This window comes from Odontesthes bonariensis, chromosome 11, assembly GCF_027942865.1.
Source record: "Odontesthes bonariensis isolate fOdoBon6 chromosome 11, fOdoBon6.hap1, whole genome shotgun sequence".
In the NCBI taxonomy this organism is placed as follows: domain Eukaryota; kingdom Metazoa; phylum Chordata; class Actinopteri; order Atheriniformes; family Atherinopsidae; genus Odontesthes; species Odontesthes bonariensis.
The window spans coordinates 35,884,742-35,900,638 of record NC_134516.1 but is presented as its reverse complement, the minus strand read 5'-3'; the positions used below and the strand labels follow the sequence as shown (position 1 = coordinate 35,900,638).

General features: G+C 40.8%; 1 protein-coding gene across 1 annotated transcript; it reads left to right on the top strand.

Moving 5' to 3' along the window:
* Window positions 1-7,488: 7,488 nt before the first annotated feature.
* Window positions 7,489-15,597, top strand: LOC142391262 (cationic amino acid transporter 2-like). Its single transcript, XM_075477033.1, has 10 exons — window positions 7,489-7,496; window positions 9,156-9,526; window positions 9,913-10,068; window positions 10,194-10,342; window positions 11,366-11,394; window positions 11,939-12,075; window positions 12,335-12,557; window positions 12,747-12,883; window positions 15,300-15,402; window positions 15,504-15,597. Exons 1-10 carry the CDS (start codon window positions 7,489-7,491, stop codon window positions 15,595-15,597), a joined length of 1,407 nt encoding a protein of 468 aa, XP_075333148.1.
* Window positions 15,598-15,897: the final 300 nt, after the last annotated feature.

The following is a 15,897-nucleotide window of genomic DNA, read 5'->3' as shown; positions in this document are numbered from 1 at the left end:
AGGCCCTAGGTCTGAGTGATGAAATATTGAGAATGAAGGCATGAATATTGCCATGATGAAATAGTCTGGCACCAACAACCATGCCACGTTCAAAGACGCTTAAATCCCCGTTCTTCCCCATTCTGATGCTCGGTTTGAACTTTAGCAGGCGTTCTTGACCACCTCTACATGCCTAAATGCACTGAGCTGCGGCCATGCGATAGGCTTATTGGCCGTTTGTGTCAACAGGTGATTGAACAGGTGTTCCTGATAAAGTGGCCGCTGAGTGTAAAAACGGTAAAAGCAGCAGTAATGGATCAAGTGAATAAGTGGGTATTACCTCTGCTTCATTACAGATGCAGATTTTTCAACTGGGGCATCAAACAGAACCTGGTTCCTGCACTGTGAAGAGGGACTGAGGTACCTAATGAGAACCCTGAGCAAAAAGTTGTACACTTAAAGCTCATTTTATTTAGTGTGTTTGAGTATGAGAATAAGTACAGCAAGTATACTACAGACCATGTACTTGCAGTGTTCTAGAAAGCAGAGATGGGGACTGGAGTCACTGTGACTTGGATTCAACTCGCTGTTTTCATGACTTGTGACTTGACTTGACAAAAAATAAAAGACTTGAGACTTGACTTGTACTTGACTTGACCTATTACAGGACTTGACTTGACCTATTACAGGACTCGACTTGACTTGCCCAAAAAAAAAAAAAAATACTTGGGACTTACTTTAGATTTGAAAACTAAGACTTTAGACTTACTTGAGACTTGCACATGTGTGACTTGGTCCCATCTCTGCTAGAAAGTATACTAATTTAATACTTCTTTGGACTAAATTGGAACATTTTTAAGTTTATGAAAGTATACAACAAGTACACTCATCTATATACTACTAGTGTACAGGTCCTTCTCAAAAAATTAGCATATTGTGATAAAGTTAATTATTATCTGTAATGTACTGATAAACATTAGACTTTCATATATTTTAGATTCATTACACACAACTGAAGTAGTTCAAGCATTTTATTGTTTTAATTTAGATGATTTTGACAAAAAAGTAAAGAAAAACCAAAAATCCCTATCTCAAAAAAATAGCATATTTCATCCGACCAATGAAAGAAAAGTGTTTTTAATACAAAAAAAGTCAACCTTCAAATAATGGGTTTAGTTATGCACTCAATACTTGGTCGGGAATCCTTTTGCAGAAAGGACTGCTTCAATGCGGCGTGGCATGGAGGCAATCAGCCTGTGGCACTGCTGAGGTGTTATGGAGGCCCAGGATGCTTCAATAGCGGCCTTAAGCTCATCCACAGTGTTGGGTATGGTGTCTCTGAACTTCCTCTTCACAAAATCGCACAGATTCTCTATGGGGTTCAGGTCAGGAGAGTTGGCAGGCCAATTGAGCATAGTAATACCATGGTCAGTAAACCATTTACCAGTGGTTTTGGCACTGTGAGCAGGTGCCAGGTCGTGATGAAAAATTAAATCTTCATCTCCATAAAGTTTTTCGGCAGATGGAAGCATGAAGTGCTCCAAAATCTCCTGATAGCTAGCTGCATTGACCCTGCCCTTGATAAAACACAGTGGACCAACACCAGTGGCTGACATGGCACCCCAGACCATCACTGACTGTGGGTACTTGACACTGGACTTCAAGCATTTTGGCATTTCCTTCTCCCCAGTCTTCCTCCAGACTTGGCACCTGTAGCCCATTTCCTGCACACGCCTGTGCACGGTGGCTCTGGATGTTTCTACTCCAGACTCAGTCCACTGCTTCCGCAGGTCTGTAATCGGCCCTTCTCCACAATCCTCCTCAGGGTCCGGTCCCCTCTTCTGGTTGTGCAGCGTTTTCTGCCACACTTTTTCCTTCCCACAGACTTCCCACTGAGGTGCCTTGATACAGCACTCTGGGAACAGCCTATTCGCTCAGAAATTTCTTTCTGTGTCTTACCCTCTTGCTTGAGGGTGTCAATGATGGCCTTCTGGACAGCAGTCAGGTCGGCAGTCTTACCCATGATTGCGGTTTTGAGTAATGAACCAGGCTGGGAGTTTTTAAAAGCCTCAGGAATCTTTTGCAGGTGTTTAGAGTTAATTCGTTGATTCAGATGATTAGGTTAATAGCTCGTTTAGAGTTCCTTTTCATGACATGCAAATTTTTGGAGATAGGAATTTTGAGTTTTCATGAGTTGTATGCCAAAATCATCAGTATTAAAACAATAAAAGACCTGACATATTTCAGTTGGTGTGCAATGAATCTAAACTATATGAAAGTTCAATTTTTATCATTACATTATGGAAAATAATGAACTTTATCACAATATGCTAATTCTTTTAGAAGGACCTGTACCAGGTATATACTTTCAGTACACATTTTAGTTTATTCAGGTATACTTTAAGTATACTTTTATGATCTTAGATTTGCTAAAACAATACTATTTTACTTGTTATAACTTAAGTAAACTTGTAAGTGTGCTTAGCATATTACTTGCCGCACACTATTTATGTTTATGCATTTGGCAGACTTACACTGGTAGGCAGGTGGGGCAAAGGGCCTCGAACCTATGAAATCAATGAGTCTTTGATGAGTCAAAGACTCGACCTTATTCTGTACATGGATCGAGATAAACTAAGTGTCATTATTCTGTGGCAGAAAGAAGTTAAAAGTATACTAAAGTACAAGTATTAAGGGATAGAGAATCAAAATCGTCTTTTTTCACATTTTTGGTGTTAGTTCTGAGTCTCCCCGCTGTGGGAGTACACACGAAGTGCCAGCAAGTGTCAGAATCTCTGTTTCAAGTACTCCCCTTTTTTGAATATCCCCCAGAAAAAGTGCCAATCCGTTTTTGTGAAAAAGCGATGTCACTTTTTCAGCAATCGCCCCCCCCCCACACCCCGTTTCAGACACGCCCCTTCGGTGAGAAACAGGAACTGGTGAGCCTTCCAAGGCTGTGAGAGTGGACTACGATCGTTACATATTCTTCCCCCGGAAAGCAATGTTCGTGATCAATGGCTTTTATTTATTTTTAACAGCATCCCCAGTACATACGACTTTTCCTTTGCTCTGCGCATTTCACGGTGTACAGTTTCACAAACCTTGCACGATTCCGAGCAGGCTTCAGTCGGAATTTTGCTCAGTACAGGGTCAGGCCAACAGGGACAGACAGACTGCAGCGAGTTGTGCGCTCCGCTGAGAAGGTGATTGGCTGCAGCCTCCCATCTATCCATGACCTGCACGTTTCCAGGGCCCTCATTTATCAAGCGTTCTTAGGAACAGATCTGTGCGTAAAGCGTGCGTGCGATCATTCCTGAGCAAAGTGTGGGATTTATGAACATGTACTTGAACTTAGAAATGTGCCTAAATCTACGCACAGTTTTGACCATGCTTACGCACATTGCCTAGTGGTAGAATTACGAAACTGCAAATGGTGTCTATCGCTGCACAGGGGAATATTACAATGTTCATTCAATTGTTGCATTACAGTAGCCTATGCAATTCCAAAGCACGGTGCATTAGACCTGGCATTCATTGCATTTCATTCAGAGTGTAACAATAATTTTTTCACCAGAACACCTGACAATAATCAGCCTAGTTTAATTGATATGGGTATAAAAGGCACACGTAGTACATGCCATTCAGAACGCAACATGGCCCATCTTGCATTGCTTGAGGATCTGGAAAACCGTGCACTACGGAGGGAGCGCGTGTTTAGGGAGCGTGCAAATTACTTGGCAGAAAGTAGTGAGTGGCTTATGAGCAGGTTCAGATTTCCAAAACCTATATTGCTCGACCTCTGCCGTGAATTGGGGCCATTTCTCGAGCGAGAAACTAAGCGCACACAAGCCATACCTGTGCATATACAGGTGCTGTCCACTCTGGGCTTTTTGGCTACAGGTACATTTCAGCGCGAGTTAGGAGATCGATGCGGCATTTCTCAGCCGTCCATGAGCCGAATTCTGCCCACAGTGTTGGATGCGATTATTTTTTTGGCCCCGACTTACATTCGCTTCCCTTATGGGGGTCCACGCCAGGCAGATATTAAGCGAGGGTTTTATGGTATCGCGCAGTTCCCCAATGTGATAGGAGCAATAGACTGCACTCACGTCGCACTAAAAGCACCATCACAGCACGAATACAACTTCGTGAATAGGAAGGGGAAGCACTACATTATTGTGCAGCTTATATGCGACAGTGATATGCTGCTTCTCAATGTCGTTGCCCGATGGCCGGGGGGACGCACGATTCATTTATTTTGCAGAACAGCTCCGTGGGCCTTCGTTTACAAGAAGGAGCTGCTGAAGAGGGATGGCTTATTGGTGAGTGTTGCGCAACAATGGTTCTAATTTTATTTCTAATAAATGTGTGTAAAGACTGCTTACCTTCATCTTGGACGTGTGATTCAGTACTTGGCTTTGTCACTGTGGGCTCGAGGTCGGTGTCGCCGGCTGTGGAGTTTAAGCCCGAGCATCCGGAGTCTCCAATTATGGCTGCAATTTGTTCATCCATGTCCGACAGTTTTTCGCTGTTTTGGCCTCCGCCGGTCAACACAACAGCCCTCTTGTGAGCTGCTACACGTTTTTTGGCGTTTAGTTTAACGTCAAACCATTTTTTCTTAATTTCTGATACGGTCCATTGTGCAGATCCCACAGCATTTACACCCATTGCCACCTTCTCCCACGCGATTTTTTTTTTTTTTGTTCGTTACCCCACCATCTAAGGTGTCGAATAGTATTTTTTGGTGTTGTCCTACCTCTGTTACCAGAACTTCTATCTCAGTCTCCGAAAAGTTTCGCTTTTTGGCACGCCTCTCCATCATTCCACCAAGGATTTAATTGCGAGTTCCGCTGGCTTTTTAAGCGAATGTTGGTTCCATATATAGTTACTTGGGGGCGTTCCCTGATGCAAATTAGTCTGCTCGTGCCCGCGCAAGGTGAACTGGCAGGTGTGGTATTTATCATTGCAGATTACCTACTGGTGTGCGTACGACCTGTCTAAGAACGTTTGATGAATTTTTTTTTTTTTTTTTTTTGTACTTGGCCACATTCTAAATTTCACTCATACGACAGGATTTAGAAGGGATTCTACGCACTAATGATGAATGAGGGCCCAGGACTATGGGGCGAGCAGGTCGGATCACAGCTGATCCTTCTCTAATTCCACCACTCCCCTCGGGCAGGAGGCTTCGGTCCATTCGGACCAGAACCTCCCGTCACAAAAACAGTTTTTTCCCCCTTGCAGTTGGACCTATGAACACTTCATAATCACCTCATAACCTGCCCCAGTCACTTTACCATCATTAAAATTGCACTAATGAAGCTGCACTGTTGTTGCTCTGTATATTGGATACTGTGTATTGTTGTACACACTTTGTACATTTTATATTCATATATTTTTATTCTTCATTTTTTATTATTATATCCTATGTTACATGTTTGCACCTTACGCCGCAGCAAATTCCTAGTTAGTGAACACAGTTCATTAACAATGGCAATAAAACTAATTCTGATTCTGATTAGCTTTCTTTTCAGTCTATAGCTCTGTTTTCAGTGAGAGCAAGGGCAGCCAATCAAGCAACGGCAACTGAATAGCGCCAACACCTACCTGCATTTCATAATGAGGTTGCCAGATAAGCTCTGAAACGACGCCAATAAGGGCAAACGACGCATTCTAAACCCAGCATAGTAACAGCTGTTTCAGAGAGCCTTCTAGGGAGGTTCTGAGCCATTACAGACCCAACGAATTTTTGGGGCTACATATCACATCACAGAACAAGGATTAATGCCCCATTCAACCATTCTCTATCACCTTTAAAGTATAAGTGTAAGTCTTAGACTTTTCTTTATGCTTTTCGGTATAAGCCCAGTAAACTTCACTATATTATTCTTCAGTATATAGAATATATATACTGCCTCAGTTTAAGTATAAAATAAGTATACTTGTAGTACACTTGAATAACCTACTTTTTGCGCTCACTAATCAGCCTTATGCAGCCCACCTGGGTGTTGCTTTATTGCTTCCCTGTTTTCACCTGTTCACTGCTCCACTTAAGCTCTCTCCAGTCTCTTCTTCCCTGTTGTATTTAAGGTGCCGGTCTGGTTCCAGCTGGCAAGCAGTAATGAGTTGGAGCTGATTGCAACATGATGGGCCTTTCAGCAATGACTTAGAGGAGTTGATGCGTTTATGCAGCTGTAGAACTGTGACAGGGCAAAAGTCAAGTGGTGCAGATACACCAATCATAACTAAAACCACAAAAGATAAATGACAAATATCCCAAAAGCCCTGAATATTCTATAACCCATTGACCCTAACCCATCCCACAGATCTTTCTCTCAATTTCTACCTGCTGGTTATTTCAGATAAATACCTAAAAGTCCCAAATAATAATAGAAAGTTCAATCGTAGCTTGAGCTGCATCGGGTGCCTCCTCCCTGGCTTTAAGCAGACACTGGTCGGCTCTATTCATCTTGGCAGCAAAAAGCTCCAGAGATAACTAGTGATGGCAAAACGAGGCTTTTTGAAGCATTGAATCATTTTGAACCATTGTGTCATAAAGTGGTTCACTACTCGAAGCTTCATTCAATTCCCTTGGGTGACATCTACTGGCGTAGCGATTGTTGCACCCAGTGTTCGAATTATCCACCGGGCTTCGGGGGGGTCAAACTTTTTGCGGAGAAGCAGAAGATGATGGATGGATGGATGGATGGATGGATGGAATAATAATTTAAAAACAATGTGAAAATTTTTGGTTTGTCATTCATATTTTCTTTAGGAGTGTGCTTGGTGTAATAAAGAAGGTGCTTGTGTTAGCCTACTTCAGGTGTTTTAATTTAAGAAAAGTAGTTTTTGCACAGTAGAAGGACTCAAAAGGTTTCTTTTTTTTTTTAGTCAATTTCTCCAGCTTTGGAAAATACTCTGTCACAGGGAACAGAGGAGGGTGGTGTGCTGAAGGAACTGTTTGGGTCGAAATATTCCCACACTTTAGAACGCTTCCTCGATGGTTGCTCCATGAGAAAATTGACCCAAAACTCCGAATATCAAAAAACGTGAGCTGTTCGTAACGTATAATACGTGTAGAACGGGGACATGAAACAGGGCTTCAGCCATCTTGAATACACAGAATCGCGGCAAATGTTCAAAGCTCCTCTATCAACTCGAAGCAGTCAGCTGACTCTGTCTGAATGAAGCAGTGAAGTGGTTCAAACGTCATCAGTGACGTCACATGAAGCAAGCTCCGGCCCACTGCTTCACTGTAACTACCCTGTCGAGTTTGAAGCGTGCTTCGGAACTTCGGTGTTGGAGGTAACATCACTAGAGATAACATCTCTATCAAAGAGGGCATCCATTGGTGCACAGGTGGTTGCCACCCAACCGCCAACATCTTTTTAGCTACTGTACATGAAGATAAGCACAGAAACCTTTGCATATGGACGAGGCGTGACGTCACGTGGCGCGACACAGCGTGGCGTGACGAGGCGTGACGTCTTACCGGCCTGCCTGGGGACAATGGACAGGTGAAGTGAATGAAACTAATGACCTGCACATCGGAAAGAACAATCCCAAAACTAAAACAAGTTTTAGTTTGTTTTGGTTTGTGAATATTGAGACTGATTTATCTCCATAAAATACATGTGTGACTCTTGTCCTGCGCATTTTTGAATATTGAGACTGATTTATCTCCATTATAATACATGTGTGACTCTTGTCCTGGTGCATTTGTGAATATTGAGACTGATTTATCTCCATTGTAATACATGTGTGACTCTTGTCCTGGTGCATTTGTGAATATTGAGACTGATTTATCTCCATTGTAATACATGTGTGACTCTTGTCCTGGTGCATTTGTGAATATTGAGACTGATTTATCTCCATTGTAATACATGTGTGACTCTTGTCCTGGTGCATTTGTGAATATTGAGACTGATTTAGCTCAATAGATATACATGTGTGAATCTTGTCCTGCGAAATTTTGAATACTAGGTCACTTTACTTTTTGGTCACTTTACTTTTTAGTACTTGCTTTTTCTCTCTTTTTTTTTCTCTTTTTTTTTTTAATTTTCTTATTTATCTCATGTCTGTTGTTGCATTTCTTGCTGTGCTGCTGCTGTGGCAAGTAAATTTCCCCGTTGTGGGATGAAAAAAAGTGTAGGAGCCATGTGTAATTTTCTGGTGTTAGGGCATAGTTTGTCTTATTTAGTTTTGATAATCCTGTTTGGTTTATATGTGAATTGACACTCTGACCTATATTTTGCTCTACCACTCTGGCGGTTTGGGGGAAATCTATATAGGCGTCAAGGTGAAAGGGCAGGGGGGTTGGGGGTATGGGGAGGTCATACGTTTTTTTTTACCGCTCTCTGTTATATTATGGTTTGGCTTCATCATATCCACATATTGACCATAATTTCCATCTTTTTGCATGCTGCCATAAACCGCCACCCTGGATTTTGAATCTCATTCATTCTCACACTCGGCTTGTGTTTAATAAATGGGAGCATTCCCAAATTTATCTCCCAGTCAGGACATTACCTTTTGAGGGCGTTGGGACTAAAAATAGGATAGAATTTGATAGTCGCTACATAAAGTATAATCTAATCTAATCTAATCTAACGCTCGTGATAACTGAATTGTTTTTGTCTTTATCTTATACTGTGTTGTTCTCTCTTGCAAGATATTATTAAAAGCCTCAGAAAATAACTGGCTCTGTTCCACCACAACAGCCGAAGACTTTCAAATGATAAACACCAAATGGAAATGTTTAGAACAGGTTATGAAAATAGCAGCGAATGGAGTGACTACATTGTGTTTTTTTCCCCCAAATGTATTAAAAGAACATATTGTTATCTATTCCCCTCTGTGAAAATGTAAGATTAGACAACAAATGACTTATTGTGGGATAGATCAAGAACCTCACACCTTAGCCGCCGCCCTACATGATCATCTGAAATGACTTCAGGTGTGCACCGTCTTCAGCCTACAGCCCACAGCCAGCTATTACCTGGCAGGAGAAGCAGCAGACCCAACCTATTTTTAAGCTTTCACAATGTTAAGTCACTCTGAAAACAGGGGCTCAGAAACAACCAGCAGGTAATGTTGAATATTAAATTAATTGCAACACATAGAAGGATTATCTACCAAAAGCCAAGCTAAGGACTACCTGTTGCTTCTGGTTTCAGACTATCCTGTGACCAAGTATTACAGTTGATTAAATCTATGAGCCGAAAGAAGCCTCTGGAGCCCGAGGGTGAGGATTCCAACTTCTGCCGATGCCTGACCACCCTGGATCTGGTGGGTCTGGGTGTTGGCAGCACGCTTGGAGCTGGGGTGTACGTGATCTCCGGAGAGGTGGCGAGGGAAGTCGCAGGCCCAAGCATTATCATCTCCTTTCTGGTGGCGGCTGTGGCCTCCATCTTTGCAGGATTGTGCTACGCTGAGTTTGGAGCACGTATCCCCAAGACGGGCTCAGCCTACCAATATATCTACGTGACTGCAGGAGAAGTGTTGGCATTTGTGACTGGCTGGAATCTACTGCTGTCTTACGTCATTGGTACGCTGAATGTTGCCGATAAGATGCTTGAGTTTTCCCACACAGGAAACTGGATGAACAAAAAAGAAAAAAGTGAGAAATGTCACAGATCATTACAGATCATTGCCTACCAATCGGTAGGTCCATGATTCGACTCCTGGCTGCATGTCGACGCGTCCTTGGGCAAGACGATGAACCCCACTTTGCCTACCGATGCATCCATCGTTGTATGAATGTGTGTAGAATAAAGCACTCTGTAGCTAAGCTAAGCTCATTACTGTTGTGCATTTTGAAATAGTTCAATTGTTGGTAAGGTACAAACTTAAATTGCTTCATATTGGACAGATTACTTGGCTATCTGACTGAAAAATATGCCAAATCATTGTTTTTTTTCCCTTCTTCCTCAGGAACATCGAGCGTAGCAAAGGCCTGGACTGGGACCTTTGATGACCTGATAGATAATGTAATGGCTGAATTTCTGGAAAAACATACAAGGATGGAGTTGCCTGGCTTGTCTTCGTACCCAGACTTCTTTGCTGCTGTGCTGATTATGTTGCTTACCGGTGATACTTGCAATTTTTTTATTCTATAAGATGCAGGACAACAATTACTGAAGATGCAAGATGGTCCTCATTGTGAAATTTACTTAACCATTTACCAAAAACACCTCTCATTTTCCTATTTTCAGGGATACTTGCATACGGCGTGAAGGAGTCTGCAATTCTGAACACCATTTTCACTGCCATAAACGTGGCTGTGTTGTTTTTTATAATTATCTCTGGCTTCATAAAAGGAGACATCAACAACTGGCGCATCGATGAGGAAGCTATTCTCAATGTAACTCAACAAATGAAGTAAGTTTGATTCATGCTAATTTGACAACTGAATGAATAAATAATGTACATTATGAGTCAGTTAACCTAACTGCATAGTTTTAAATTCAGGCACACAGCCACAGAATGATAATATGGCAAAGGACCATTCTTTCCTCATCCAACTGATATTTTGCAGTTCTCTCAGAATTAATAATATGGACTGTGTGATGCTACTTTTTTTTTTCTTATTTAAAAAAAAAAAAACAAACAAAAACCTTTTTTACTGTGCAATTGGCTACAATCTCATAATGTGGAAAAAGCATCATCTATTGCAGCATACAGCCAGGAGCCGCGAATGCTTGCACCTCATTATTGCTCTTTTTCTGTCTGAGAAGAAGAATATCAAAAGAAATGATCAGTATGATTATCAGAAACATGCACAGGAACCATACGTGACATCTAAGTTGTCCAGTCTAAACATTAAACATGTTTGGGGTAAGTTATAAAACAGCTTACTTTCAAATATTTGGGTGTGAGCCACAGCAATTAGTCCACAAAGGCTCTAAAACATTTTGTGGGTAATATTATGTCATTGTTAGTGTAGAGGAGATGGATGTTAATTAAAGTATAAGTTGTTCTCTCCAAGAAAGTGAAGTTTAAAAAAAAAATGCTCACCACCCCAGATTTGACATGTACCTACCCTGTTGGGTACACTTGCATCTTGTGCTGTTGAGCATTTGTCTTCAGCTATCTCAAAATCTAAAACTAAAATCTAAGTTGGTAAAATCTAACTTGGAAACACATTTTGGACAGTTCCAACTTATGTTCAGCATTTTTTTTAAACTGTGCCATCTGATTAGGCAGTACTGGGCACTCAAGCAACTGTCAATGCTTTGAGAGACACAAACTTAGTTTCCGTGTGAATGCAATAAATTAAAAAAATCATCAAGGTCCATACCTCCGACCCAGTTGTTGGAGAAAATGTTTGTATCCAAAGTTTATATTGCATATGTAAATACTTTACTGTAATTTTTCTTACTGTCAGGTATCATTTTCACCCCCCCCCCCCTCCAAGTTAGGTTCAGGAAAAATGTAAGAAACTGCTTGGATGGAATAAATAAAATAAAAAATCACCAAGGTCCATACCTCCGACCCAGTTGTTGGTGAAAATGTTTGTATCCAAAGTTTATATTGCATATGTAAATACTTAACCATAATTTTTCTTACTGTCAGGCATCATTTTCACCCCCTCCTCCAAGTTAGGTTCAGGAAAAATGTAAGAAACTGCTTAGATGTAGACGAACAAAAATTGTTTATGCTTATGGAAAAAAAAAAAAAGGTTTGGCACTAAACGCACAACTTGCAAAACATCATGATCCCAGACACCCTGGGCTCCTTTTGCCAAGGAATCCAATCCAATCCAATCCACTTTATGTATTAAGGAATGTAAGTATGATGAGGAATTTTGGTTACATGAAACAAACGCATGGCAACACAAATCCCTGGTAATTTCAACTTTTGTGTATTTTAGCTGTTACTTTACACACAAAGGGATGTTTGAGAAAATGAACACACAACGCATTAAAAGGATTAAAAATACTATTCTTAATTTAAACAGGAACTTTACAGACATCCAAAATCAAACTGTTGACTTTGGTATTGGAGGGTTCATCCCCTTTGGCTTTGATGGGACTTTGGCAGGAGCGGCAACCTGTTTCTATGCTTTCGTTGGATTTGACTGCATTGCCACAACAGGTAAGGTTCTGGAAGATGCACTCCATCTACTTTTTCCCACAATATCTTATGTTATAGCTGTGTTCCCAAATGGATTAAATTCATCTTTTACCTCAAAATCCTGCACGCAAAAGCCCATAATGACAAAGTGAAACAAGTCCGTTTGAAACTTTTGCAAATATACAACAAATAAAAAATATATTATAGCTCATGGGTGTTTCCTTGTTAATTTCAATGGTAATAAATAATGTATTTCATGCAAATGGTTCTGCTTTCGTAGGCGAGGAGGTTCAGAATCCACAGAAAGCTTTACCTCTTGGGATTGTGGCATCCCTGCTGATCTCCTCCTTGGCTTATTTTGGCGTGTCGGCTGCGCTGACACTTATGATGCCCTACTATCTGCTCAACACTCGTAGTCCGCTACCGGTTGCTTTTGAGTACATTGGATGGGAGCCAGCAAAATATGCTGTAGCTGTTGGATCCCTCTGTGCACTCTCAACAAGGTAATGATCAGTATTCCAACTGCTTTATCAGTGGACAAAATCAGTAACCAGGCATCAGGTCTGGGAATAATGATTGTTTAGGTTGAAGGCAGATGCCAGAAAAGAAAATATTAGAGGGATGGAATGTAAAAATCTGCTGTATAACCTGCTGTTTGCGTTCTCTTGACTCCTGGTGTGGTTCTTCCACAGTCTCCTGGGTGTGATGTTTCCCTTGCCACGGGTTATGTTTGCCATGGCCAGAGATGGCCTGCTCTTTAAACCACTCTGCTACATGAGCTCCAGGCACAGCCCTGTCTTAGCCACACTGTCTGCGGGAGCTCTAGCCGGTAAGGCAACTGCTTCTTTCCCCAAAAGTATAAAAATGGGGTTGTATATTGGCTTCTATATCTCAAGAAGCCTCTAGAATTTTTGTTCCCATGTCTGCTTGAAAAGAACATTCGATTTAAAACACCCCGTAATACCAAGCCACCGATCTTTTTTTGGAAAAATGTTGGTAACTTCTGTGTCTTTATCTTTTTGTTCTGTAACAAACCGTCTGCAATGACGTACTCCGACAATGCCTCTTTCAGCCAATTTGACATGTTTAATCAGGGTACGGTATGTCGTCTGAGGAGAGCCCTGGGATTGGTTGTTAAACTGTCTTAGCTGGGACTTGGGCATGGTTTCTGAGGTATGTTCTAATTAGAGCTGGGCAACGATTAAAATGTTTAGTCTAATTAATCGCATTTGTACGCAAAATCCAAAAATGAATTCAAAAGTAGTGTATAGCTTTTAGCATTTAGTTTTATTTTAAATGTGCTGCCATATAAATGAAAGTGCCATAACATTTGTTGTGCAAACACTTTTAACATCGTGTTACCCGTATACAAGAGGCTATAGTCCTCACTGCAGCTGGCGAGCATCGGATGCCCCTGTGCTGTGTGTTGTTCCCCCTCTCTGCCCCCTGCTATTTATTGGCGTTAAATAATTAGCGAGTTAACGTGATAATAACGAGTTAACTCGCCCAGCCCTAGTTCTAATGCAATGTTTTTACTTCAGATGCTGGTAGAAACTCAGTAGAAAGACTTTTTCCCATCACCGGTTCTCGACGCTGTAAGAGGCCTTACATGTCCCTAAAAGTAGCTGCATAATTATGTGAATCTCTTACACTAGCAGTTTTTTTTGCAGAAGTGAAATAGTCGGTTATTGCAATCAGTGGCGTGGAAATCAGATGAGCACCAGAATTTTGTTCTGGAGAAAAGTGATTTATCGAACTGGAGGAAATTCGATGCAGTTCTCACCCATAAACTAAACCCATCAATGGTTTAGTAAATGATCACATGATGATGATGACATGTGATGGTTTTATGAGGTACTAAAGGAACCCTGGTTAACCTGCAGTAAACCACATTCACCAATACAATTGTTCTAAGTTATGCAAGTAATTTGCTGATTACATACACAAAATAAATGGGATGAATTTTGTTGTGCACGATGCAACAGAATTGTATAGGTTTTAGTTGATGTTTTTCAGTTAAAGTGATGAAAAATATTGTTGGGAAAAAAAACTGAACTGCGGCTTAAGATTTATCCAATTTGAAACGTGTGGTGAAATGCTGATTTGTTGTTCTTCAGTATCGCCAGAACAGCTGTGAAACAGTGTGGTCAGTTTCCCTTCCCTAACTGGATAAAATATATTGTGAGAGGACCTTAAATGTCAAATGTCAACCTTAAATAACCTTATGTCATACAGCTTCATGTCAAAAGAGGCGAACTATCTCTTTAAGCCAGCTATTCATGTGAGAAAACCCACAAAAATGGGATTGTTTGAGGTGATCTGCGTGTAAGAAATATTTTGTCATTTTATTTTTTACTTGTATGTTTGAGCAAGACAGTCTGCATCTCTAGCACTTACAATGAGTGCTTGTGAAATTTCCAGTGGTTGTGTTACGCAGGCCACCTTGAAAATAGCCCACTCTAATTTGGTGGAAATCTGAAATAAATCAATACTGCGAGCTCAGAGTTGTCTTTTTACGTATATTTACTGTAAACCTTTGCAAAGGGATTGGACAGATTACAGAATTCCATGAAGCCTTGATGAAATCTGCATGCGTCTGACACCGAACAACAGAGTTGGCCAGTATATATGAACGTTCAGAACGGAGAAGGTGGTTGTAAAACAAATGTCTTATAGCACATCCAAATATCTCCTCTGTCACTTAGCAATGCACAGACACCAACATGTTCCAGGTGAACATGCATAAAGAAAATCTACCACGTAGGTAGAAAGCATACAAAATAGTTAAAGAACTCATTTTTCCACTATATAATTATATAAATTTTGCAGAGACTGTCATCCAAAGCAAGTTGGAAAACAAAACAAGGGAACTGAGGCCGATATTGAACATTGTGTCTTGAAGTTATTTTTCCAACACCCTCGTATGCTTTTAGACTCCTAAAACCTCCTATTACAGTATATTTGTATAAATGAACTACTTGTAGAGGGCTTATTAATGTGTTTCTCTTTTTCTTTGGGACTTGAGTGAAAATCTCTTGGAAATATTAAAAATTTAAACAAAGTCTAAAGTGCTACTGCAGTTGTCCCTCCTTTTTGTTTGGACAAAATGCAGAAATGTCGGTCAGAGAAAACTGACCCATCAGGGCAGTAACAGTTATTGGAGTTGAATTTAGTATATTCATTGAATGTTGAATTGTATACTTTTGTTTGTTCAATAACAAAAACTGTATTTGAATGTCTTGCAGCTTTCATGGTCCTCTTATTTGATCTGAAGGTGCTGGTAGACATGAGTTCTATTGGAACCATCTTTGCATACACTCTTGTTGCAGTCTGTATTCTTGTATTAAGGTATGTACACTGTGCAAACAACTCTTCTTCTTCCATTGAGCTTATTACATCATAGACGGTGTTGGCAGCGGTGCCAGTTAATATGTATGCACTGCTTGCAGGTGGATATTGTTGAAGCACCGATTTATAGCCGGCTTCCCCGAGTCCGTTGATCGAAGTGTGAGCATAAAGGTCAAGACTCAGTCCAAGGTTTAGTTGGTTTATTGCAGAAGCTTCTGGACATCACACAGTTACATGATATGCATTCTGTCCTGCTGCTAAGTGGGGTCTGGGGATCTTTTCTCTTCCCTTCTGATTATATTATTTCAGTATTTGCAGTTGTTCATGGTCTTCTTGCAGAACCGTCAGCATAACAGGAAACAGGCCTTATATGGTTGTCAATAGGAAACGGGTCTTATATGGTTATTTACAGGAAACAGGCCTTATATGGTTATCAATAGGAAACAGGCCTTATATGGTTATTAACAGGAAACAGGCCTTATATGGTAGCAACAT